We start from the raw sequence: 26370 nt of genomic DNA, 5'->3' as shown, positions 1-26370 counted from the left end.
GAAGCGGCGGGGACGGGCGCCGGGGGCCGCCGGGAGCTGTAGTCCGGCCCCGGGGCGCGGGAGGAGCGGGGACGGGGCACCGCGCGGTTCGGATCACGCGGGGCGGGGGGGGAGGCGGGAGCTCAAAGCACCGGGGGGGTCCGAGGGGTGCCCGGAGTGCGGGGGGGGGGGGGGTGTCCCCGGGGTGCCCGGGGCGGCAGCGCAAGGGCGCGCGAACCCCCGGGCGCTGCCCCGCTCCGGGTTAACGATTCCCCGGCGGCCGCACGGCTGCGACCGGACCCGACCCGGCCCGGCCCGGCTGCTACCGGAGCGGAGCCCCGGGACCGATGCAGAGCCCGGGGCAGATCCCGCAGCCCCGGGGCCGGACGCCCGGCGGGTTTGAGGCGGCAGCCTGGCCGGGGCGAGGCCCGGGGAGGGGGGGGCGGACGGCGGGGGCGGGGGCGGACGGGGGCGCGGCCGCCTCCGCATCCCGGCACTGCCGGGCGGCCCCCCCCGGTCTCTCCGCCGTCGTTGCGCCGGAGCCGCTCCCGAGCCCGCGGCCGCGCTAATTAATCATTGACAGCGGCGCCCCGGGCAGGGCCAAGGCCGGGCGGGAGCCGCCCAGCCCGCAGCGCTCCCGGTCCCCGTCACGCTCCTGGTCCCGGTGCCGGTGCCCGAGGATGTGGCTGTACCTGGCGGCGGTGCTGGCGGGGCTGTACCTGCTGCGGCGCTGGCACCGGGAGCGGCAGACGGTGCCGAGGCTCTCGGAGAAGTACGTGCTGATCACGGGCTGCGACACCGGCTTCGGGAACCTGCTGGCGCGGCAGCTGGACGCGCGGGGGCTGCGGGTGCTGGCCGCCTGCCTGACCGAAACAGGGGCTGCGCAGCTGCGGGCAGCCGCCTCGCCGCGGCTGCAGACCGTCCTCCTGGACGTCACCTCCAGCCAGAGCATCACCGCCGCCGCCGCCTGGGTCCGGGAGCATGTGGGCGACCAAGGTAGGATGGGGCGGCCACCCCCATCGTCACCCCCGCCAGCCCTCCTGCCACCTCGCCGACCTGTGCCAGCACGGCCAGTGCCGGCGCGGGGCCGTGGGCAGGGGAGCAGTCCCGGTCACCCTGTCCCCTCTCCCCAGGGCTCTGGGGGCTGGTGAACAACGCAGGGATTGCCATCCCCACCGCCCCTAATGAGTGGCTGACCAAGGACGACTTCGTCAAGGTGCTGGATGTCAACCTCATCGGCCTCATCGAGGTGACGCTGAGCCTCCTGCCCCTGGTGCGGCGGGCACGGGGCCGGGTGGTCAACGTGGCCAGCGTGATGGGCCGCGTCTCCTTTTTCGGCGGGGGGTACTGCATCTCTAAGTTTGGCGTGGAGGCCTTCTCCGACAGTCTCCGGTAAGTCCGGCATGGCAGGCACCGCCCCTGGTTTCCCAGTTTGCTTTTCCGCACTTTGGCCGGCAGAGCCTCCGTCTCTCAAACCCCTTCCTCATGCAACCGCAAGTGAGCGTGGGTGGAGTTCGTTTTAGCTGCTGCCAAAGCACGAGAGGAGGGGCTGCGGGGATGCTTCACGTGTGGACCAGACGTCAGGACACCTTGTGCCACAGCTATGGGACTCGGGTCCCACAGGAGTGATCTCCTGCCTGGGGGGACCCTCACCTGCCGCTGGCTGCCTCTGCTCCACTTTCAGCCAAGCTCATGCAGAGGCAGCCCGGGATGAGGGAAGGCAAAGGACTTGGCAGAGCTTTGGCTTCATTCCCCTGCCTGATGACTTCCCAGCAGCAGGGAGGCTGTGGCCCCGCCGGCTGGCACTGCCTGCCCCGGCACTGAGCCTCCCTCCTTGGACCTTGCCCCTGTACCAGATCCTGCAGGCAACGGCCTCGCGGTCCTGAGGTTTGCTTTGGCCCCATGCCATCCAGGCTCAGCAGATGTTTGCTCGCACGCCGCCTTGGACACGTGCCGGGGCTGGTGCGGGGTCCACCGGGGTGGTCAGGCTCCCCGCTGAACCTCCGGCATGAGGCTGCTGTGCATCCCGCGCGAGAGCCAGTGCCCACGTGCAGCCCGTCCTGGCGGGCGGTGGACGCACTTGGGCGCTGCTCCCGTGTCCCACGGGGCTCGATCCCTTCCAGGCTTGAGATGCGCAGCTTCGGGGTGAAGGTCAGCGTGATCGAGCCAGGCTACTTCAAGACGGTGATCACCAGTGTCGAGAACCTGGAGAATAATATTCTTTCCATCTGGGAGAAGCTCCCGGAGGAAACCAAAGCGAGTTACGGGGAGAATTACTTGAAGGAGTGTAAGTACCTCACCTAACGGTTGAGCGATGCTGTTTCTCTCCTGACACAAGGCACGTTCCCGGGGCCACGGGGTGTCCCACCGCCCCGTCATCCCACCAAGCCGTTCGACTGCCTTCGGCACGAGGGCCTAAGCCCGGCAGCCTGACCGGCGCTTTCTGTCTCTGCAGTTTTCGTAAAACTCAGGAAGTTGCAGGAGAAATACAACTCCAACCTGACGCTGGTCACGGACTGCATGGAGCACGCGCTGACCAGCCGCTACCCCCGCACCCGCTACTCCGCGGGCTGGGACGCCAAGCTGCTCTACATCCCCCTCAGCTACCTGCCGTCAGCCCTCACGGACGTCATATTCACCTGGTCCTACCCCAAACCTGCCCAGAAAGCCTAAGGCAGGGACGCGGTGTAGGCAGCCGACAGGCAGCAGCAGCAGCCAGGGCCCAGCAGCGCAGGGTGGGATCCAGCATCACCCGCAGCCGAGGCCGTGCCCATAGGTTCCTGAATTTCTGCCTCAATGTATGTCTAACAACGCACTGTCCTCTGCTAGCAGACCTGTTTGCTTCTGAATAAAGACAACTCTTCCTCCCTGCCTGGCAGGGCTTGGTTTCAGCCTCGGCTGGGGCTGCGGCACCGAGGCCGTGTCCCTGCTCCTTCAACAGCACCAGCACTGCCGCCGGCTGTGCCGTGCCATGCCGTGGGAGCTCCCAGGGTCTCCATCTGTTCCCCCGAGTGCCTGCTCTGTGTGGGGTCCGGCCCACACCGGGGTGCAAGAGCTGCACTCACCCGAGCCGGCGCTCCAGGAGTTAACACACATGAATGAAAACCAGACCAACAAAACCAAACCAACCTGGGCAGGTTTTCCTCTGGGCACAGAGCTGGGCAGCCTCTGGTCGAGTCCTCCTCCTCCTCAGTGCCCCTCGGGCATCCCGAGCAGCACCTGCCTCTGTGCACGGCTCTGCAGACGCGCAGCACCCGGTCAGTGAAGGCTGCCCCGCTCTGCCAAACTGTGCCAGGGCATCGCTGCGGCTGGGGACACCCCTTTGCCTGTGTCCAGGCTCGCCCCAGCAGCTCTGCTGCCTCCTCGTGCAGGGCCCGTCCTGGGGTCAGAGGACGAAGCTGCCGTCCCCCACCGGACCAAAGCCGGCCGAGCGCAGTGCAGCCGGCGAGAGGGAGAAGTCCGGGGCCGGGTGCTGCTGACTGTGTCTGGAGAGCTCAGCCAAATCCGGCTCCGTGGGGCAGCTGGATCCACCCTGCCAGCACAAACAGCCGTTAATGGCCAAAGCAGAGCTCCAGGCACACGGATCTGTGCGAGGTGAAGCCGTGAATTGCAATTGAGAGATGCAAAACTTTCTCCATGTGCTGCTGCAATCCTGCTTCTCCTCCAGCGTGTCCCAGAGCAACCCCGGCACCTGGCTCTCCCACCAGCGCTGCCTGATGCACGGGCTGGGGCTGGTCCTCCACACCGGCCTCTATATATACAGCACGAATGCGGACTGCGCAGAAAGCTGTCACTGAGCTGGTGCCAGTGCCCGAGGATGTGGCTGTACCTGGCGGCGGTGCTGGCGGGGCTGTACCTGCTGCGGCGCTGGCACCGGGAGCGGCAGACAGTGCCAAGGGTCTCGGAGAAGTACGTGCTGATCACGGGCTGCGACACCGGCTTCGGGAACCTGCTGGCGCGGCAGCTGGACGCGCGGGGGCTGCGGGTGCTGGCCGCCTGCCTGACCGAAACAGGGGCTGCGCAGCTGCGGGCGGCCGCCTCGCCGCGGCTGCAGACCGTCCTCCTGGACGTCACCTCCAGCCAGAGCATCGCCGCCGCCGCCGCCTGGGTCCGGGAGTGTGTGGGCAACTGAGGTAGGATGGGGCGGCCACCCTCATAGTTGTCCCCATCGTCACCCCTGCCAGCCTTCCCGCTGCTCTGCCAACCTGTACCGGCATGGCCAGTGCCGGAGCGGGGCCGTGGGCAGGGGAGCAGTCCCAGTCACCCTGTCCCCTCTCCCCAGGGCTCTGGGGGCTGATGAGGGTGGGGATCGGCATCCCCACCGCCCCTAATGAGTGGCTGACCAAGGACGACTTCGTCAAGGTGCTGGACGTCAACCTCATCGGCCTCATCGAGGTGACACTGAGCCTCCTGCCCCTGGTGCGGCGGGCACGGGGCCGGGTGGTCAACGTGGCCAGCGTGATGGGCCGCGTCTCCTTTTTCGGCGGGGGGTACTGCATCTCCAAGTTTGGCGTGGAGGCCTTCTCCGGCACCCTCAGATACGGCAGTGGCAGCCGCCGGTGGCCCCTGGTGCTCCTCTGTGCTGGGGCTTGTCCAGCAGCCGGGCGCGCATTGGCAGGCGCAGGCGTGCCGGGCGGCTCTGCCCCACTTTCCCCATGCAAGGTTTTATGTCGCTCCCAGTTACATCCTCCCCCATAGAGCAGAGCAGCAGCGAGCCAAGGCAGGGGCTTGTGAAATACTGACACGGTTGCCCGCAGGTTGGGAAACCGGAGCACGGCTGGAGCAGCAGTTGTGCAACCAGAGGAAGGGTTTCGAGAAACCCTTGAGCAAGGAGAGGTCTCCGCTGCACCCACCCAGGGGACAACAGGGTGCCCAGGGGGGGTCATGGGCTCCCCCTCGCCCTGCTCGGCTCGGGATGGCAGCTCCGTCCGTGGGGCTGACGGCCCCTCCCCGGCCAGGCGCGAGCTGCGCCCCTTCGGGGTGCAAGTCTCCATCATTGAACCCGGCAGCTTCCGGACGGGGATGATCGACCCCGTGACGGTGGTGAAGGGCTTCAAGCACCTCTGGGAGCAGCTCTCGGCAGAGACCCAGGCAGCCTACGGCCACCATTACCTGGAGACCTGTAAGTTCGTCCCCGTGTGGCCCCGGCACTCCCCGGTGACCCCACCATGGCCAGCGGGCCGGGCCGGGCTGACCTCCCTCTGCCCACCTAGATGCCAAGAGCACCGTCCTGCTGCACCGCCTGAGCAGCTCCCGCCTGTCCCATGTCACCAGCGTCGTGGCGCACGCGCTGCTCGCCCGCTTCCCCCGCAGCCACTACGCGGCCGGCTGGGACCCCCGGCTCGCCCTCCTGCTGCTTGGCCTGGCTCACTGACGCCACCATCGGCCTCTTCCTGCCCGTCCCGGCCAGGGGGACACCCGCGCACCCCTGAGGATGGCCGCCGGACCGGGGATGCGGACACAGTGCCCATGGGTACCCGCTCGCCTCGGGCCCCTGTTAATGTGCTCAATAAAGCTGGTGCAAAGCGAGGGGCTGCCCACGGTGAACCCCAGCCTCAGAGGTGTCCCAGAGCCACCTGGCCATGGTGCTGGGGGACCCACCGTGCCAGGGCAGCCGTGATGCTGGTGAGGTCCCTGCCAGCCCGTGGCAGGACCCCAACTGCTGCCTGTGCCCAGAGCAGCCACACGCCCGGGGATGTCTGAGCTGCGGTGCAGGATCGTCTCTGCCCCCGCAGCCCTTCGAGGGGCCGGTGGCCGTGCCGGGGGATCCAGCTCATCCTCGCAGTCAGAGGCAGGGGCCAGTCCGCACCTACTGGCACGGCTGATCCCAGCTGCGGGGCCGTCGCAGGCTCCGGCAGTGCTCTGGCTCCCCGTCGCTGCCTTGTGCTGGAGGGATGCTGCTGCCCCGGGACCTGGTTAAGGATGTTTTTCCCTTCAAGCCTGCTGCTTTCTGCAGCACCAGCCTTTGTGCCCTCCGGGCTCACAGCTCCCTCTCTGAGGAGAGGCGAGAGCAATTGCTCTTTGCAAAGGTCCCCAAAGCCGTTTGCACTTCACTCCAGCTCTGCCGGGAGCTGCCAGGATGCCCCACTCTGCCACATCCCGGCTCTTCCCCATGTTTGTCCAGCTCAGGCTGTGGGGGCTTTGCTCCTCGGCTCCCCATCTCCTCCCTCGCTGCTACACAGGTAAACCTGAGAGCCGGCTGGAAACGGCTCCGTCCTCCCTCGCTGCTCAGGGGCCCTTCAGCACCGGCGCAGCCCCCCCTCCCCTGCAGCCTCCCAGCTCCTCCATGGGCGACCTCGGGCTCAGCCCTGGCAGCCAGTGCTCCCTTCCTGGCACAATGCCGGCAATCGCGTGGCCCGTTGTCCACCACTGTCTCCTCTGGCAGCGGGTGGTCAGGTCTGGCACAGAGAAAGCTGCAGCCGGTGGGGACGAGCTCTCGGCATGGCCGGGGCAGGCTCGGCTCTCAGCTCTGCTGCCAGAGACAGACAGAGGCATCACGTAGGGCCCTTGTGCAAGCTGCGTTACAGCTCGCCGAGCTGTTTCCCCAGCCAAGAAAGCTTTCCTAAACGCTTTGCTCGGCTTAGCAAACCAGTAAGATGTCCCCAGCAGCCCCCACACATCACGTTTCAGGCCCACGTGTCCCTGAGGGGCTGGGCTGCAGCGTGCCGAGCTGCCGGGAGGCAACACTGTGGCCTCGGCTGCACCGGCCCGGGGACCCCTGCGCCCGCACCCCTCTGGCAGCATCCCGGGCCGGCACCAGCTGCCCGGGGAGGGAAGGGCGGGAGAACGGCAGATCCCCGGTGCTGCTGCTGCCTGCAGCCCACCTCGCTCCGGGTCTGTGCTGCCACCCTGCTTCTCGGTGGGGCTGGGCTGGCGGCGGCCGGGAGGGACCCGGCACCCATATTTCACCCCGGAGCAAAGTGCCGGTGGGTGGAGGAGGAACCAGCCAGGCCCGGGGGGGGCATTATCAGCCTCTCCTCTTTGCCTTCCTGTGTGCCATCCGTCCGACCCCCGGTCCGCTGGGCTCCGAAGGACCCGCTCGGATCGAAGCGGCCTCTTTCCAGAGAGGAAACAGCCTTTTCCCACTTATCTCCAGACAAAGGGGAGAACTGGACCCTTAGGGAGGCCGGGGGCTCCTGGGCACACATTTGAGTGCCGAGAGCCTTGGGGCACCCGGAGCATCGCGGCAGGGATGGGGAGAAGGGGCTGAGCTGCCTGCCCTGCTCCCCACGGCTTGGCTCCTTGGAAATGCAACCAGCTCCCAGACCTCGCCATCTCCACCAGGATCGGCAACTCCTGTGCAAACCCCGACGGCACCCAGGTTGTTCTCCATCCGAGAGTTCAGTGTGGAAATTTCCTGACCTGTTAAATGGAAACAGAACGGCATCCCTGCCTCCTGGGGAGGCAAAGCCTCCCCCAGCCCATCGGGCAGCAGAGTGGCCCCTCGCGACCCCCACGGCCCCCGTCCCGCGGCCAAGCCGAAACATGCCCCGTCGCGCTCGGGGCGAGCACAAAGCTGCCGAGTTCCTGTTTGCAACCCGGGGCCCCGGTCCCGCTGGGGCTGGGTACCTGCGCGCGGGGTCACCGGCGCCGGGCTTGTTGTTGTGAGACCCGACTTATCAGTGCCCTCGTGCTTCCCCGCTCCGGCCGTGCCTTCCTTCCGAGCCGATTGTTGATCACAAAGTCTTGTCTGCACTCGAAAAGGAGATTTCCTGCAATTGTTTTGCAGGACTTGCAGCTTGATGCAAAATTTTCTGCCTATCAGCCCCCTCCCCAGTGCCGGGGCAAGGCTCAAGCCCCCTCCCTTCCCCTGCAAAATTGCCAGGCAATCACAGCTCAATGATTAATTGCTGCCCGGCCAGAGGTGTTTCTGTGGCGATAGCCATCTGCCATCAACTCCTGCAACAGCTCAGAGCAACGGGCAGCGCTGACCTGGCAGAGACGTTCAGCTTTCAGCCCTTTTCCCCCCAAAGGAAACCCTGAGCTCACCCCAGCATCACGTGAGCATCAGGGACAGTCAAGGGGACGTTCGCCTTAACCCACCCTAACCCCTTGGGACTCCCAGAGCTGGGGGAGGACCTGGCTCAGCTCGGTCCGTCCCAGAGGATGCATTTTCCCCTCCTGCCCACAGTCGCAGAGGGACCTGGGCAGGATCCAGCCCCCGAGACCGGTGGGGCTGCAGCAGCCGGGTGCCGCGGGAGTGATGGTGGAGGGGACCTGCCCGGGGGAGCCCCGAGGAGCCCCGCTCCATCCTCGGGCACCCGCAGCTTCGACACTGACACCTGCCCAGGGCCTCCCCGCGCCTGTCCCCAGCCCCGCAGTAAAATCAAACAGGAGCCGAGCCCTGGGGCTGGAAATCGAGTCAAATGTCACCTGCACTGGGCTGTCTCAGGATGTTGGACCACGACGGTCATTTCCTGCCGGGAAGCAGCCAACAAGCCCACCCCGAGCTCCGCGCTGCCGCCGCAGCTCTGCTTTCCCAGAGGCACGCGAGCCGCCGAGCCGAGAGGATCGCCACGCTCCCTGGGCAGCCCCTCCGCGCAGCCTTCGGCTCTGCCACAGGTGAGCCATCGCCTCTCCCTCCCTGCCCGCATCCATCCGTCCCCTCTCCCGCTGGCCTCTCTCAGGACCTGCAGTGTGGCAAGGGTGGGAGGTCGAGGAGCCTCGGGGAGGGGGGGCTCCAGCCCTGGGGGCTGGCTCTCCTCTCCTCCATGGTTTCGGGAGCGGGTGGGTGACAGCCGTTTGCCGCAGGGCTGATGCTCTTGCGGGGGATGCCTGGCTGTGGCGCTCCCTGGCTCGCCAGGCTCCGAGTGCCGTGGAAATGCCCCAGCAGCACAGCACGCTCCTCCGGCTTTCCTGGGGGAACGGCTGGTCTTGCGAGCTCTTCCAGCGGCACGAGGCTGGATGGGGTCCACGGCGTCTTCGCCGTGCGGATGCAGCTGTGCTGGGATTGGAGCTCTCACTCTTGGGGCAATAAAAGGATGTTAAGGTCAACTACATTTCCTTTAAGTTTATAATTTTGTCACCTACTTGGAAGTCCCCGTGGCTCCCAGCAATGCAGCCACAGGACGGGCAGAGCAAGGGCGGCTGGCTGGGTTTATAAGGCGACGACCGCACACCAAGGGCTCGGGGGGGGGGACAGGGGCTTTCCTGCTGGTGTGGAGTCGAGCAGACGTGGTCGCTGGCACATTTAATGGCCCGGGTGCCTGCCCGCGCCCCAGGCGCCTCACAGCCGGTTGCTGCATGCAAGGGCAGAGCGGCAGAGCTGGGGTCGGGATTCCCACAGGCTCGGTGGCAGCAGGACCTGAGCTCCGGAGGTGTCGGGGGACAGCACGAGCCTCGGCGCGGGGAGCTCCCGCCCGAAGGTCGCTGTGCTCCCGGGTCGTCAGCTCTGTTTCTGCAGTGACCGATGTTGCCAAGCCTCGGGGCTGGTGGGTGCTCTCACCTGTCCTTCGTCCCTCCCCTCCGCTGGTCCCCAGCACTGCCTGTCCCCGGTCCCTGGCCCCGGCTGACCAGGCTGTGGGAGAGGGGACAGCCACCACCTGGGAGCACATGTGGGTGCACGGGCGGCTGGTGTTTGTGGCTTGCATTTTGTCTGGGACGTGAGGTTATCGTCTGATGCGGATACAGCATCTTTTGAGGGCTGAGGTAGGAAGTCATTATAGGAGTAAAAACTGGATTAAAAAAAAAATGCAGAAGGGTACTTTCAGAGCCTCCCGCGAGGACTGAGCTCTGACAGGAGAGATCTGCTGTTTCTCTGTATTTTCAAGCTGTCCGGCCTCAGCGCAGCTGCTGAGCCACAACTCAGTGGCTTTCCCTTTCCTTGCAGCTACCAGGATGTCTGAGGTGACCACTGCCCCCACCGAGACGCACACTCTCCTGAACGAGTATGGGGACTACCACAACTGGTCCGAGCTGTTCCACCTCCTGAACTACACCTACACCTTCTGCGAGTTCAGCCTGGATGAGAACGTCAAGCGGGTGATCCTCTTCATCCTTTACCTGGTCATCTTCGTGGTGGGCTTGGTGGAGAACCTCCTTGTCATCTGGGTCAACTGGCAGACACGGGGCAACAAGAGCTTGGTCAACCTCTACATCATCAACATGGCCATTGCCGACCTCGGAGTGCTGCTCTCGCTTCCCATCTGGATGCTGGAGGTGATGCTGGATTACACCTGGCTCTGGGGCAGCTTCCTCTGCCGCTTCACGCACTACTTCTACTTTGCCAACATGTACGCCAGCATCTTCTTCCTCACCTGCCTGAGCGTGGATCGCTACGTGTCCCTGACCAGTTCCTCCCTCTTCTGGCGTAAGCACCAGCACCGCGCACGCCGCATCATCTGCGCCTGCAGTTGGGTCTTGGCAGCAGCAATCCCATTCCTGGAGGTTGCTCACATGCAGCTGGTCAATACCGGAGAGCCCATCTGCATCTTCATGGCCCCCTTCGAGACCTACGATGAGTGGGCACTGGCGGTCAGCTTGGCCACCACCACCATTGGGTTCCTCATCCCCTTCCCCATCATCACCGTTTTCAACATCCTGACGGCCAGGTTCATCAAGCGCACCAAGCCGGAGAGCAGGAAGCACTGTCTGCTCATCTATGCCTATATCGTCGTGTTCCTCATCAGCTGGCTGCCCTTCCACATCATGCTTACGCTGCTCACCCTCGACGGCAACCACATCATCCTCCACTGCACCTTCGCCCACTTCCTCTACTTCTTCTACGACATCATAGACTGCTTCACCCTGCTCCACTGCGTGATTAACCCAATCCTCTACAACTTCCTGAGCAAAAACTTCCGCAGCAAGCTCATCTCCGCTGTGGTTAAGTACATCCCCAAAGACCAAGGCAGCCAGAAGGGTGCAGACAATTCCTCCTCCACCACGCAGCACTCCATAGTCATCACAAAGGACAACAACCCTCCCAATTAAGGGGGATCGGACTCTCCCACTCATCACTGGCAAGTGGTTGCGGGGCAGGGGGCAGCTCCCTGCACTCACTGAGGTCAGTAAGACTGTTTTTCCTGGTGATAAGCAGACACTTTGCTTGTAAACAACACTTCTTGGCTGGCCACCTCCTGTGCTTTGAAGGCAGGGCAGTGTGCCAAACATGAAATGAGACGGTGCGGGGAGCTACAGACATCTTGCCTCTGATGTGCTGCTGTATCAGATCTATTTAGCTAAGGAAAGAATAAGAGAAAGGGATATTTCCTGTTTTCCAAAAGAAACACTTGCAGTAATAAAGCGCATTACTCAGAAGTCTGAACACAAATCCAGCCCCTGGGACCCGACCCCCGTACTCCCCCCGAGCCACGGGGCTGGGGGCACACGATCCTTTCCCTTCACAAGTTTTTCTGCAGCCCCCGACTGTCACTTACACACAAGCGCTGGATACACCGCGCGCTGCAGAGGTGTCGGTGGATGCCACCCCTCTGCCGCGATGCCACCCCGAGAGAGGAAATTCATTCCTTTGAAACACAAACCTCTCCTCCCCGTGCCCGGCAAGTGGCTGAAAGCCTGATTTTACAGAAATGAAGGCAACGCAACCCCGCGGGGCTGAGCTTGACACAGACCTGAGCTTTAATGAGGGGATCAGCAGATCAACGAGATCAGCAGCTCGTTGAGAGCAATTTTGCAAACCCAGCAGTGAATTAGCGATGGTTAAAAGTGGGTTTGACTGGGCACGGCTGCTTCCAAATGTGACCGGTGGCAGCAGAGGTGGGGTTCCCAGTTTGTGTTTTGCAGCAGGAGACCCATCCCATTAAACCCAGCCTCCTTCAGAGCATCTCCTGGCAGGTTTCTAAGGCTGCTGGGCACGTTTCTAAACATCGGCAGACTCCGGCAGCTCTTCATGCGTGCTCCCTTTCAATCACAGTCACACTGAAGCACACCCCATGGGAACACGTACGCCTGCAGAAACCCTCGGAGCTGGAGCGCCGGCTGGGCTTTTGGCTGCGTAAGAAACTGGAGCATCCGGAGAAAGTTCATCCTTGTCCGGATTCTGCTAAGTCACGTCCTGCGGGTCAAGCCCTCGGCAGGGGAAGGTGAAAGAGCGACAGTCACTGGAAGGGAGTCCATAAATCTACCAAAGGCCTTGAGCTGCTCAAGAAACGCATTTTTAAAAAAGCAAAGCATAAGCAAATCTAGGGACAGGATGCTCGCAGCACAGGGCGGTGGGTGGGGAGCAGGATGTCCCGGGCTGCGGGAGAAGCCCACGACCAGGGGTTAACACGGACGCTCGGTTATCACGGGACTGGCTGGGAACGGCTCTGCTATTTACAGGGGTCCTGTGACAGGGTAAATCACTAAATACTTCAGGACTCCTTGTGCACAGCGATGTTCCTTCTTACTACCAGAGGATACCAGCGTTGACAGGAAAAGCCAAATCCGTCTCTTACACAGAAATACTTTGTACCGCAGCTGGGGAAGAAGCCAGGCCCCTCAGACACAACAGTACTCTGTTCAGGGAAGCAACTCACGGCAATTCCTCTTCCTTAATTACGTTACTTACACACAGTTCCACACCTTGTGAGTGTAGAGCCACTTAGACCGTAAGCCCTCCGGGGCAGAGGCTGTCCTTCGGGATCCGCACCAACGTGGGACCTCACCGCCTTCGGCCCCGTGACCCCCCGGGCACAACGCGCACAGCGAAGCCGAGCAACCCCAAAACCGGCCGGTGAACACAAAGGCAGCTTCATGCTGGCACGACCCACAGCTCTGATCCTGAATCTTCCCTAAGGCTTCCCTTTGCTAATACCCTGCCATTTTCAATGAAGAAATGGAAGATAAGTACACAACGACAAGACACTTGATGTATGACATAACCAGGACAACAATATATTCAATTTCAAGTTACTTAAACATGTAAAATTTGGTATTTCACCTAATAAACTTTTTTTTTTTTTAAACTCTCCTAATCTATCTGCAACTTTCTTCATAGACCTCCGGGCCAGAGTGGCCTCAAATAAACCCTCATACAGCCCCACGCAGCGATCCGGGCTTGAAACCCAGCAAGTCCTTTAGCTGGGTCCCTCAGCCTCCCTTTACAGCCTTCACCACCCCTTAGGGCAAACTGGCCCAGCCACAGGCTCCTTTAGCAATTACTGGTTATATACCCCCGGACCACCCGCCCAGCTTGAATTTCCAGTGCCCACTGCTGGTCACCGGCTCGGCGACGGTGGCCTGTCCCACCAGGTAAGCTCTCCCCAGAGCAGCTCTGCCCGAGCAGCTCCAGCGGCGACCGAGACCGGCAGCCCCGGCTGACGGCAGTGCCGGCAGGCAGGTCGCCCCAAGCCCAAACCGAGAAGGAAGCCTCGCTGCTGGAGAAAAGCTAAAGCGGCTCTTGAAAGCCCCAGCAGCGTTTGCCCACTGATCTGGCTTGCCAGCCAACAGCTCCGAGCCTGCGAAGGTCCAGGTCTCAGTGAAACACAGTGCTGGCAGCACAGAAAGGGCTTATCCAGGAACACAAACCCCGAGAATTTCCTAAACGGTTTCTAATGTGGGCTCTGCTCCCAACCTGCTGCAGAAACAGCCAGCAGAAATGCCCGAGTCTCTTCTCCTCGCGCTGCTCCGTGTGCTGGAGGAGGCGGCGAGGAAGAGGCCCCGGCTGCCTGGACCCGCGCCACAAATCCTGCAGAGCACAGCACAGGAGCAGGATACCAGGAACGGCTCACGTGCTTTCCCAGGCACTCCTAAAAGACAGAAATGCCAATCCGCACATTTAAAGAAACAAGTTTTATAAAGAAGCAAGGTACAAGAGGTCAACATTTTTCATTTTATTATTCTAAATAAAAACCACACTTTGTGCTGAACAATGGAGTATAAAAGAACCCGATGTACAACGATTTTAGACATCTACTATTTGGGGGGAAAGTTTACAAAATATACAAAACTTTACAGCAAATAGATAGTAAACACTTAAATATCAGGAGGTCAGTACCTACTATTAACTTAACAAAAAGGTTAGACAGCAATTCAACTCTTTTTCTTTCTTCTGCTTAGTTATTCTGATAAGAGACCTGGATCCTTTGAGAACGGGGAGAATCAAACTGAACTTTGCATTTTAGAAATTGGAATAAGACCAGTCTCGAAGCACTGCCTTTTGGAGGGGGATTTTGTGTCAGGGTTTCCCGCGAGGACCCGCGACCCGGTCGCTCTCTGCAAACACCGCCGGCACAGCTCACGGCGAAGCGTTTCCCCTCTGCATTCCCCTCTTGTACCCCGAGGATCCCAAAGCACTTTGCAAACATGAGTTAAACCTCACGGCTGCCCCCGGCGAGGTAGGTAAGTGTCATCCCCACGTTCACAGAGGGGAAGTGAGGCCAGGAGGTGAGCAGGCTTGCCAAAGGCCGCACCGTGAGTCAGCGGTGGAGCAGGAACAGATCCAGGCACGGACTTTCTGCCCCGGCTCCCCCGATGCTGCAAACGGCGCTTGGCCTCCGACGCGGAGCTGTGTGCGGCTGCACCCCCGGCACACACACAGCCCCGTGCCGCTGGCCAGGAGCCCCTGCTGTCACCGGCTGCCTCCACCGCGACGCAGCCGGGTCGGAGCTACGGCTCCTCGGGGCAACGCAGCCTGCGTGGGACTCGGGACGAGCCCATCGCTCTGGCCGACCCCACCCTCGTGGGCCGCACAGCTTTCCAGAGGAACACTGGAGCTCCCAGCCAGGCTGGCTGGACTCAGGGACAGCCATGCCACCGAGGGGACAGGGACGACAGAGCCCTGACGCTGGCTGCAGGCTTGGAGAGGTCCAGGACCCTCCCAGGGGAGGGAGCACTGAGGTCTCTGACCCCTCTTGGGAAAATCCCTCCGAGGAGGAGCAGCGGCGCGAGGCCGGCACAGCACGGGAGTGCTGCAGGTCCAGACCCATCCCCGCATCCCCTCCGCAGACGGGACTCGCTGCTGATCTTGGGATGTTTCATGTGGGAATGATTCACCGTAAAAAAAGGAAAGAATCCAAGACACAGAAACGCCAGGGACTCGAGCTCTCTCCCCATCCTCACAACCAAAAACAACCGGCAGAAAACGGGGTGGGCTTTTGCTTTCTCGTCCCTGTGTCCAGAAGGGTGGGCTTGCTTTGCCCATTAGTGTTTCAGTGTAAAAGCTTCTCTTTTTGGTTTATGTGCACAAAAGGCTTTTGCTTCACAGCTTAGCTAGATACGGGGCTGCAGACGCTACCGCATGGCAGCAGCCCAGCCCATCCAAAAGCTCATCACAGCTTCTGGGACATTTTAGGAGGGTCTCGAGGCTTTAAGGACTCGGCTCTCCCAAGCCTCGTCTGCCCTCCTCACAATCCTTCACAGCAATCTCCAGAGCAGAGCGGGTCGCATCCGTTCCTGTCTACCAGCCCATCTTGCCACCACCAGGACAACAAAAGAAACCCCGTAACACATAAAGCTCCTCAGAGGAGCCTCCAGTGAGCTGCCATCAACTCCCATGCTTTCCTAGAGCGCCATGCATTCTCAAAATGATTTTTTTTTTTAAACTTAACAACACTAAGCCAAGCATGGCTCCTCAGACCAGCTAGAGATCACAGACCACAGCCTGGCAGCTGACCGGTTCCATGAGACCGGAGTTTGGAAACCAGAGCTCCAGTGGCAGACACGGCACAGCCTGGCCAGCCCCAGGGCTGGCGATCGCTTCGGTGCCTCTCCTCCTCTGAAAGCAGGCTCCAGGCGCCAAAATCAGGACAAGTCCAGTTTAACACCCCCAGGGCGATGTCAGCTGGCCCCAAACTTGGCCAATATTACAGGGACTGGGGAAAGGACACAAACTCCCAATGGCCTCTCGTTCCTCCTCAGCAAGGTCCATTCCTCCCACCCCACCTCTGTGCAGCGGGGTCAGACTCGGGTACCGCAGGTCCACGGGGTGACCGAGGATGACACAAGCTCAGGACGAAGGAGCTGCCTGGGAAGGGTCTTAAGGTCCAGCCAGGGCTCAGCACCGCTGGCGGGGACATGGCTCGACACCGACTCTTGTCTCTTCCCCCATCACAGCGGGGCTGGGGCTGGACCTGGACCTGGAGCTGCCGTGGTGGAAACGCAGCTTTACAGGCAAACCGCAGGGATCGAAGGATGGATGGAGCTGAAGGGCAGGGGCTTCCAGCAGCTGCACACCTCTGCACGTTCCAGCTCCTCTCTCCCCAGGATGCGAACTCCTCCTGCTCCCGACAGCGACATGCCCAGCCGATGGGGAGATGTGCTCTGCAAACCCCAGGGGACATCACAGCGCCGCTGCCCCTCAGCACACACATTCCTGCTTCCCACTCCCCGGTGCTGCTTCCCCCAGCCCCTCCACAGACACAGCGGCGCTGAGCCATCCCCCACTTCTTATATTGCTACAGAGCTTGTTTCACAGGACTGCGACAGGGACGGGGCTAAAGAGAAGTTTGCTTTCAACGGAGAAGGCTGTAACAGGAGTAAACCGACCTGGCCAGGTCCAGGAACTGGTCCAGAACAGGAAAGGATGGAGGCTGTCATTTCCCTAGGATGCTAAACATCAATATTCACTAAGCGCTTTGCATCTCCCACACGCTTTGGAGGTACGAGCCAGCAATCTTCACCGCACTCCCGGGAGGTAGGTAGGTACCACAAGTGTTACACCCTCATTTTACAGATGAGGAAACTGAGGCAAAGAGGTGAAGTGACTTGCCCAAGGCCACAGCGGAGTGGGGGGAGCGACCCCCAGGAATTCCTAGCTCACCAACCACGCGTCCAGCCCACGCCACTCCTCTGCCACGGGTTGTCCCTTCGAGAGGAGGGGAAAGCGGGACGAGTTTACGGGGTTTGCAAATCACTAGTTTTGTTTTGTAACAGCATATGTTTACAGAAGCGCATGAGCCAATTTACTACGACTGTGGCTTGAAAGCCCCGAGCGCTTCCTGTTTGTGAGGTAGAATGAGTTACCTAAGGGCAGTCATAACTCATGCTGCGGCATCGGAAATATTTGTTCCTCTCCACCTCTGCCCCACAGCAGGATAACATGGGAAAAAGCCAAACCCCACCCTTCTTGGTGTAAACACTGCCGGCACGGGGCTGACCTCGCCAGCCCAGCCGGGAGAGCCCACCGCGCCGAGGAGGGGTCCCCAGCCCGCGCCCGACGCGCGTCCAGGAGAGGCTGAGCTGAGGTTCACACCAGCTGCTGTCGCTGCCGGCTCCCGGAGCTGCTCTGCCGCAGCCCCCAGCCGGCACCTTCTGAAGTTGCAGCACGATTCGACAAAAGATGAACGGACTCACGTCGCACCAACAACATCCTGCAACACACATTTGCCACGAGACACGTCCGGGATGCGGTGAGCCATGGCGGCAGCCACGGGAGGGGGCTATCCCTTCAGCAGAGAGGAGTCCTTCTCAAAGGTACCTTCCTGGGAGTTAAGGCAACAGCTTCATCGTGCTGCTGGGATCCACGCAGCCACAGCAATGCCGCTCTCTGGCATCCAGCACTTTAGGCAACTGGCAGCCCTGGGACACACCGTGCCGGCAAAGCACAACGTGCATGGCTGCCGTCGCAGAGGAGAGCCGAGGAGACATCGGCACGCTCTTGACGGCCAGCTGCAGACTGGCAGAACTTAGGCGTGACCATGCCATCACAAAATATCTCCCAAGGAGCAGTCGACCCCACAACACGAACCTGCTTCCCCTGCCCTCTCCAGTTCAGCAACTCCTCCAAGAGCTCCCTCTGCTCACGCATCCGCCTCTTTCCTTCCACGCAGCTGCCCCACTGCTCGGGCTCTTCAGAGAGGTGGTGTCACTCCTTCATCTCCTCCTTCGGAGACGGGGTCTCGGGGCACGAGCGAGCAGCGTCACGGGCACGGCAAAGAAACCACCAGCCACGCTCCCTGCTCGGGCAGGGCTCCCGGCGACCAGCGGCACTGCCTGGGAACTGCCCTTGCGAGTGACTATCACCCTCCTGCTCGTTTACCGCCAGGCATCCCTCCTCATTTGTGTGTGCACGCTCACACGCTGCTCGCTCATCTCCCCTGCAACGGAGCAACGACTTCAAGGTTGATTCTGTGACACAGACTTTGCTTATCTCCTCGCAATAGCAGCAGAACTCCAGTGATGCCCAGAACGAGTCTTTTTTTCCTTTTTTCATTCTTTTTTTTTTCCTTTTCTTCGAGTCCAGCACCATCCTGCTCTGGCTCCGTCCCTCTCTACTGAGGTCAGGTGTGAAAAATCTTAGCAGCATCAGTTTGTGGACAAGCTCAAACTGAGGGTTAGCCTAGTCAAGTGGGCTAAAACGTTAAAAAAAAAAAAAAAAAAATCTAGATTCAAAACCTAGTGAGAAATGCTAAAAACACAGAACTCGATGGCCTCTAACAGGACCAGAGGTAAGTAAACACGACAGACTTCTTGGAAACAGTGATGTAGCTTACGTGCTGTTAATTTGTACAATGCCACCAATCTAAAAAGCCCTAGCAAGGCCAAAAAAAAAAAATTAAAAAAAAAATAGAAAAGGAGGATTCCATCCATGATGCCTGACCATTAAATAAAATAAACGACATTTTTTCCACAGCTTCTGTAATTAGCATTTGCTCCTTTGCTGGCCCTGCCTCACCCCATCAGCTGTCCGTGTTTTTCTCCGCGTCTTTGGAATGGATGATATACATGAAAGTCTGTTCGATGGTGAAGTCCGGGGGGAGGCTGCCTTTGTGCACGCCTATGTGCTTGCTCATGAGGTTGAGCGTGGAGCTGTAATGCCCGCACACCGTACAGCGGTACATGAGGGCTCCCGAGTGCGTCCGCAGGTGGCACTTGATGGTGGAGCGGCCGCGGAAGAACTTGTGGCACACCTTGCACTGGTAGGGCTTTTCGCCGGTGTGGATCCTCCGGTGGTAGTTGAATTCACTGGTGTGGGCAAACCTCTTCCCGCAGACCTTGCAGCTGTACTTGCTGTTGCCTGGCTGGTTTTGCAGCGCCAAGTCTTCGCTCAGGAACTCCTCCGGCAGCTTCCTCTTCTGCAGGCCCTGCTGCTGGAGACGGTCTCCAAAGCTGGGTCGGATGTCCAGGCTGCCCCCGCACTTGTGCTGGCTGACGTGGTAACGATACGCCGCTTCCAGCTTGAAGCTCTGGCCGCAGAAGTGGCACCGGAAAAGAGCCTCCTCCACGTTCTGGTGAACGGCCAAGTGCTTCTCCAGGAGGTGCCGATCCACAAAGCTGCTGGCGCAAACAGAGCAGGAGAAGACCGAGATCCCCAAGTGAGACAGGGTGTGCCACATCAGGCTGCAGAGACTGAGGTGCCTCTGGTCACACACGCCGCACGTCTGGCTTTTCAAGTTCACGTGGTCCAAGATATGGTTGCGGACGGTGTGGAAATCCTTGGCCAAAGGCTTCCCGCAGGCAGCGCAGGCCAGCTCTGAGCCAGGCCCTCCCCCAAACACGGTGATCTTCCCCGGCAGCGGGTCGCTGGGGTGGACGATGACGTTGTTGTCAAAGACCCCTTCTCGTCGGTGGAGGGTCAGCTGCCACTGGGTGAAGAACTTGGTCTCGCACATGTCGCAGGAGAAGAGAAAGATGCCGATGTGGGACAAGACATGAGTGACCCTGGAGTTCCGGTCCTGGAAGTGGGTTTCACAGACCTTGCAGTTCCCGGTGAGCAGATCAACGTGATCTCTCGCGTGCTGGCGGATCAGCTGGATGTTGGGCTCCAGGACCTTCTTGCACACCTGGCAGGGCATGGCCTTGCTATCCCGGCTGTCGTTCTCAAAGGCCAGCTCTTCTTCACTGTCGTCGCTCAGCTCAATAACTTCTTCTGATGGGCCCAGCTCTTCACTGGCATCTTCGAAATGCAGTTCGTCCTCGCCCAAATCCTCCAGCTGAAGCTCATCCATCTGCCCAAAACCTTGCTCTTTGGAGTGGTCACTGTTGCTGGGACAGGAGTTGCTCCCCGTGGAGACATCCAGGGAAGGATCAGCGGTAAAGAAGCCGCCCTTGCCGTAGTCACCGTTGCTCTGGACCTTATACTGCTGGCAGGAGCTTGTGGTGGTTTGAACAACGATGTTCACACCGCCCAGGCCGGGCTGGGTCGCCATACTCGCGGCAGGAGCGAACTGCCCTTGATCCAATTCCTGTTCTGTCTTGGGAGGCTGCTGCGGATGCATCAGGGGAAGAGTCTGGCTGGCTTCACTCACAGTATTCCTGTCGTCCTCTTTGTAGCTGCCTGCCACTTCCCCGTGCAAGATGTAATTCCGTTCAGGGCCAAAATGTTCCCCGCCGCTCCGGATTTCACCCAAAGAATGGCTCTGCTCTGAGGAGGTGCTGCTCAGAGGACCTGACCGGCCTTCGCTCATGGACAGGGAGGGTTGCTTCGTGATGGCTGAGCTCTCCAAGTCAGGGAACGTTGAATGGCAGGCCTTCAGCAGATCTTCCATGCCCAGCCGCTCTGCCACCTCGTAAATGACGCCCACGTTGATTAGGTCTGTGAAGAGCTCCGAGGTGTACACAAAGCTGAGGATCTTCTCGAAGTTGGCCGGCGTGATGAAATCCACTACGTAGGTCCGAGCAGCATCCAGCCCCGTGTTCAGAAAGAGGTTCTGGAAGTAGCCTGCGGCGCAGGCCAGAACAGCCTTATGTGCAGCAAAGGAGCGGGTGCCCACCAAAATGGTGACGTCGCACATGGTCTCGGAGAGCCTGCACTTGTTGAGTTCCTTCAGCAGGTTGTTGGGGTGATTGGTGCTGTGCAACTTGATCCTCATGCCCATCTTAGCAGCTGCTTAAGAGTCCCTCTCCTGGTCAGCTTCTTCTTCACGCATTCATCAGCTGCATGAGCAGGAGGTGCTTGGCATCCAGAAACTGGCAGGGCAAGGGGCTCTAGAGAGAGGAAAATGCAAAAAGTGTTAATACCTTAACAACCAAAGAGACATCATTCTAGTCGCACCTCAAATTTTCCACCTTCCTGACGAGCAACAGAGAAGCAGCAGCATAGCTGCTTAGATGGAGATTGACTAAAACCGATCTTGTAACTTCAAAGACTGACTCTTTGGGAAGCGAAGGGAAAGATGCACAAAGGGAAAGGCACAAACAGGCAAAATAAAAAGCCATTTACTATGCCAGCGACAGCCTGAAGTTCCTGCTTCTATCCGGGCACAGACAGGGGTCCCTCTGCCTCACAGCTCCGCTCAGTTCTGAAACCGAGCCCAAACCAGTGCCTGTTACACAGACATCCCCCCTCTCCCCGAGCCAAGGATGACACTCCTGTCTGGAGGGCTGAAATTCAGGCTCTACACGCTGGTCGGCTTCGCCTCCGGGTCTCCTCCAGCCACCACCGCTTCATACCTTTGCTTCAGATTACTCCTGTACGCACACGGTAACTTTTGGTTTCTAGTGGGATCTCATTTCGGATTCTCCCCTGCACGCCAGCTTCTCTGGTTCCCCTGGGATTTCTCCTCTGCTACACCAGTACTTGCAGCACCTTTCAGTGCTCCCAGTCGGGCGGTTTGTGCAGTATTCCCAGGCTGGCACTAGACACCTGGCCCATGTCACCGGCAATTCCCACCTGAGCTCGCTCTTCCAGCTTGTCCCACTGCCTTTGTCACCCCGTCCCGCTCACGAGTGCTCAGCCAGCTCTCAGGCCACCCGGGGACTCGACGAACTTACCCCGGGAGCTCTATCCCTAATCCCCCGCCTTTTTCTCCCCATGACAGAGAACAACGACCCCAGAAGCCAGCAGAGAGAGTGGGAGTTTGCAGGAGACGGGAGGGGACTGGGCTGCCTTCTGCCCCAGCTCCAGGGAAAGGCAAAAAGGAGTGGAGGACGGGCCGTCCTCCCCCGGGACACCGAGGGATGGAGGCAGGGACGGCCCCTGCCCGAGAAGGCAGCGGGGAAACACCACTCACAGCTGGGGAGGGCGACGATGAGGATGGCCAGGGAAGGCTCTGGAGGGGAAACGCTCACCAGCTCAGAAACCAGCTGGACGTGGGCAATTCCTGAAGCGTGGGGATCCCTGCGGGGGCTGGGGGGGGCGGCCTGGGGATGGGACAGGAGGGAAGAGAGACGGAGAAGGTGGGGGGGGCGACCGGGGGGCAGCGGAAGGCCGGGGGGCGCGGGGGCAGGAGGAGACCCCGGAGGGTGAGGAGGGGCGGGCAGGCCCCGCTGCCGGCAGGCAGGCAGGCAGGCAGGCAGGCAGGAGAGGCTCCCCTCCCTGCGGGGCGACAGGGAATCCCGAAGCTGCCCCGGGAGAAAAAGGAGCAACGCGGGGGCGGCAGGGACCCCCGGGGGCTGGGGGAGCCACGCGGGACAGCGGGGGGGGGGGGGCGCACGGGAGGGGGCAACGAGGGGCCCACGGGGACGCGGTGAGGGCAGCCCCGGAGGCGGGGGGCAGGAAGGGGCCCCCGAGGGAGCCACGGGGGACAGCGGGAGGCCCCGGGGGGCTCCGCGGGGGCAGCGGGAGGCCCGTGGGGGGGGGCGGCGCGGGGCCCACCACGGGGGGGGGGGGGTGGGGGGGGTGGGCGGCGCGGGACCCCCGGGGCTCCGAGCGGGGCCCCGCGGGGGGGCAGCCAGAGGCCGGCGGGGCTGCGGGCCGGCGGCGCTCCTTACCCGCCCGGCGCCCCGCACCATCCCGGCTCGGCTCACACAAAGGCGCCGACCCGCCCTCCGTCCGCCCCGGCCGCCGCCGGAGCCGCCTTCCGCCCGCCCGCGCGCGCGGCGGGGCCACAGCGCCTCCCGCGGCCCGGAGGGGCGCTGCGCGGCGGGACGGGACCGGGACCGGGACCGGGACCGGGCACGACACGGACACGGACACGGACACGGACACGGACACGGACACGGACACGGGCACCTCTCCCGTTGCGGGGGGGCAGGTGTGGGGCAGGGACAGGCCGCTGCAGCCCAAGAGCACACGGGCCCCCGCCCCGGCCCCCCCCCCCCGCTCCCGCGGACCCATCCCCGTGGGCTCGTCCCCGTGGGCTGTCCCGGACGTGCAGCGCCGAGCACGCCGCGTCCCAGCGCGGCGCAGCCAAGACACAGAGACGGTCCGGGCGCGTGTCCCGCACAGGCACGGTGGATGTATACAGGTGTACGTATACAGGCATACATAAACAGGTGTATGCGTACAGGTACGGGTGTATGTACACGGGTGTACGGACAGGCGCAGCTGTAGGTGCAGGGCGCGTGCAGGGACACGCGTGCGTGGGTCCGAACAGCGGCGAGCACGGCAGCGCGGCTCCGCCCCCGCCGGGTCCCACGACGGCTCCGCGGCCCGTGGGCGGTGGCGCGCCCGGGACGCCCCCGCAGCCGGTACCGCCGCCGCAGCGCAGCCCCCGGTGCCGGTGCCTCTGTCCCGGGGCACAGGACACGGCCCAGGCCGGCCCCCGTGGGTGGGGGCCGCGGGGCGCGCCCCGTCCAGCCCCGCCGGCTCGGCCCGCGGCTCACGCCACCCGCAGCGGGGCCCCGCCGGCCGCGGGGGGCCCCGGGGAGCACCGGGGGGACGGGCCGCCGCTCCCCCGCCCCGCCGGCCGCCCGGGCTCCGCCGCCCGCTTCCCCATGAGCCCCACGAAGAAGTCGTGCATGTCCCCTGCAGAGAGACCCGCCGTCAGCGCCGCGGGGCCCGGCTGCGGGGCCGGGACCGGGGCCGGACGGGACTTACGCTTCTGCGGAGCCGCGGGCGCGGGGAGACCTGGAAGAGACCGAAGCGGGTGAGCGGCGCCGGCGGGACCGGACGGACCGACCCTGCGCAGCCCACCCTGCCCTCGCCCCCCGGCCCTCACCGGCGTCCTCCTCCCGCAGCAGCTGCAGCAGGGCGGCGTAGGCGGCCCCGGGGCTGCCGGGGGCTCTCCGGGCAGCGGCTCCGGGACGGGCATCCCCTGCGGGAAGCGAAGCGGGTGAGCGAGGTGGGGGGGGGGCCCGCGGGGTCCCGGGAGGTCCGGGGTCCGCCCGCCGCTCCCCCCCGGCGGCGCCCCGACGGCCCTACCTCTGCCGGGGGCGCGGGGCCCGGCGGGGCGGCGGCGGGGGGCGGCGGGCGAGGGCGAGCGGCAGCGCCAGGACGAGCAGCGCCGCCAGCGCCAGGCGGCTCCTCATCCTCGGGGGGGGCCTGGGGGCGGCGGTCAGCGGCGGAGCGGCGGGGCCCCGGGGCCGCCCCGAGCCAGCGCCCCCTCCGTGGGGCGGCCCGGGACGAGCCCGGGACCGGGCCAAGCGCTGGGCGAGGAAAGCAGCGACACGGGAGACGGGGGGGCCGGGACCCCCGCCCGTGTCTGCGGCCGGAGGAACCGTGCCGCTTCCCGGGGGTAGGGGGCACTAAATCCGCCCCCCCCCCCAAGCTGCGGGCTGGCAGCACCCTGCCAGCGTCCTGGGGAGGGGGCTGCAGCCCAGGGGCTGCCTTACAGGGGTGCAGGGGGGCACATTGTGGGGGATGCATCGCAGAGGTGTGGGGGGGACGCAGCTCCACTGTGGACCCCAGGCGTCCCATGCCACCACTGGTGCCCGTGGTGCCGCGTTTGTGCAGTCACACGCCAGCCAGACTGTGCAAACGCACACGAGACCGAGCGCAGGCACACGGGGATCACAAACACAGGCTTGGACTCAGTCCTGCACGTTCACCCCTATTAGCACACACACACGTCCCCTGACACACGCACTGGCACACACACGCTTGCTGACAGCCAGATCCCAGACTCAGACTTGCTTCCAGAGCCCCCCCAAGCCCTCCCCAAATTCAAGTGGCATCTTCACCCCATCTCTCCTCCCGGCCCATACCCTCCCCAGCGCCTTCACCAACTTCCCCCTCCTCCCTTCTGCCTTCTCCCAGCCCAAGCTGGGCGAGGACGGGACGCAGCAGCCCCCCAGGAACCCCGGGAAGCCCCCAGGGCTGGGTGCCGCAGGGGCACAGACCTGCTGAGCCCTCAGGTGTTGCCCGGTGCGGAGCCGGGGGCAGAGTGACCCTCGCCGCTGGCAGCTGCAGAGTGGGAGACACGGCGAGGTGAGGTGGGCAGCGGCCGCAGGCTGCGCCGACGGCTCTCCCAGTGCGGGCTGAGCCGGGAGGCGAAGTACCGGGGTGCTGGCTGCTGTGCGGAGTTAAATAAGGGGCTCTGCCCATGGCACGGCGTGGGTGGGCGAGAGGAGAGCCGCCAATGGGGGCCGGGGGGGGTGGTACCCCCACTCTGCAGCTTCACGCCCACGCAGGCACCGTGTCACCGACAGGCACCCGTTACACACGCAGAGTCACACCGCGACACAAGCACGCCCACGCAGGCACGCCAGCTTCCCACTGCGCCGCAGCGCCCCGTGGTAGGGGGCCAGCACACAGGCACCGTGCCCACGCGGCCCCCGGCCCCTCCTCGCGCTGCAGGCATGGGGGGACCTGCACACCCGAGCACGACGCAGCCGTCGGCACGTGTGGGGACACACATGGTGGGAGCGGTCCTGTCTGCCGCGCTGGCTCAGCTGCTGGCGGTTGCTCTGCAGCCGGGCTTTGGGAGGTCTCGCACTGCAGCGGGGATCAGCCGGGCTCCCACCACACACACACAATGCACACACATGCACACGTGCATTCATGTGCACACACATACAACTATTCAGCTGCATATACAAGCACACACATGTCCACACACACACACAAGCACACTCTCTCTGTACCGCACACCCTGCCTGTCTCCCCCAGCCCCTCTCCGGGGTTCCCGGACTGCCCGGTCCCGTGCTGCCCATGGGGAGCGCTCCTGGCTCTGATGGGCCCCGGCAGCCCCAGGTCCAGCCCCACGGGGCTGCCTTTCCCCAGACCCCTCTGTGACCCAGACAGGGCCAGCACCACCAGCACCAGCCCGACTCGGCCTCCTGGGAGCCTGGGCTTGATCCTGCATCCTGATCCCCCCATCCCCAGCCACCCCAAGTGCCTCCGTGCCCTCGCCCCGGCCAGGGGGCTGGGGTGTGCAGAGATGGAAGATGGGGAGGAAAAGTCAGGGGGAACTGGAGGGACGTGAGGGAAGGGGGAACACGCAGGCCAACAAGTGAGAGCCGCCAACTTCAGCCCGAGCAACAGGCGGCTACGCCGGCGGCTGCGGCAGCCCCACGGGAAGGCGGCCCGGCAGTGGTGGCTCACGTGGCAATGCAGCCCGGGGCAGGGCAGCATCTGCAGTGCCGGGGACGTTAATTAAATGGGAGCCTGGCCAGAGACGGCCTAATTAATTAGTAACACCTACTTGTGTGGTGCCAAGTGCGACACAGCCGCGAAAAGCTGCGGCGCCCCGGGCTGCGGCGGGCTTGTTTACGGCTTTCGCCCCACGCCACAGACGGGCGGGAAGGTCCCCTGCGCTGGGACGTGACAGCCCACGGCAGGAAGGAGGGGGGGGCCCTTGGAGCCAGGGCACGTCCATGCCATCAAGTGCCCCCGCACACACACACGTGCCCCCCACGTGCACACGCTGCCCAAGTGCCCTGACACGCGTGCCCACACATGCCCCCCGT

The 26370-nt window shown here is 62.9% G+C and overlaps 3 protein-coding genes and 1 pseudogene across 4 annotated transcripts; 3 read left to right on the top strand and 1 right to left on the bottom strand.

Annotated features, from left to right (window-relative positions):
* The first annotated feature begins 588 nt into the window (after positions 1 to 588).
* Positions 589 to 2827, top strand: LOC127028462 (retinol dehydrogenase 16-like). 2 transcript variants are annotated; one of them, XM_050914207.1, is made up of 4 exons: positions 589 to 975; positions 1113 to 1371; positions 2103 to 2266; positions 2435 to 2827. In XM_050914207.1, the coding sequence occupies exons 1-4, from the start codon at positions 660 to 662 to the stop codon at positions 2650 to 2652; spliced, it is 957 nt and encodes a 318-aa protein (XP_050770164.1). In that variant the 5' UTR covers positions 589 to 659; the 3' UTR covers positions 2653 to 2827. The 2 variants fall into 2 exon arrangements, with proteins under 2 accessions (XP_050770164.1, XP_050770165.1); XM_050914208.1 differs by having other exon boundaries at positions 2103 to 2270; positions 2451 to 2827.
* Positions 2828 to 3796: 969 nt separating this feature from the next.
* On the top strand, positions 3797 to 5411 carry LOC127028351 (retinol dehydrogenase 16-like; annotated as a pseudogene).
* Positions 5412 to 9816: 4405 nt separating this feature from the next.
* On the top strand, positions 9817 to 12140 carry GPR182 (G protein-coupled receptor 182). Its single transcript, XM_050914193.1, has one exon. It carries the CDS (start codon positions 9817 to 9819, stop codon positions 10909 to 10911), a length of 1095 nt encoding a protein of 364 aa, XP_050770150.1. The 3' UTR covers positions 10912 to 12140.
* Positions 12141 to 18471: 6331 nt separating this feature from the next.
* ZBTB39 (zinc finger and BTB domain containing 39) lies at positions 18472 to 20717 on the bottom strand. The gene has a single exon (XM_050914204.1). The coding sequence runs from the start codon at positions 20676 to 20678 to the stop codon at positions 18540 to 18542; it is 2139 nt and encodes a 712-aa protein (XP_050770161.1). The 5' UTR covers positions 20679 to 20717; the 3' UTR covers positions 18472 to 18539.
* Positions 20718 to 26370: the final 5653 nt, after the last annotated feature.

Source organism: Gymnogyps californianus, unplaced genomic scaffold (assembly GCF_018139145.2).
Source record: "Gymnogyps californianus isolate 813 unplaced genomic scaffold, ASM1813914v2 HiC_scaffold_32, whole genome shotgun sequence".
NCBI lineage: Eukaryota > Metazoa > Chordata > Aves > Accipitriformes > Cathartidae > Gymnogyps > Gymnogyps californianus.
This window is presented reverse-complemented; position numbering and strand designations above follow the sequence as displayed.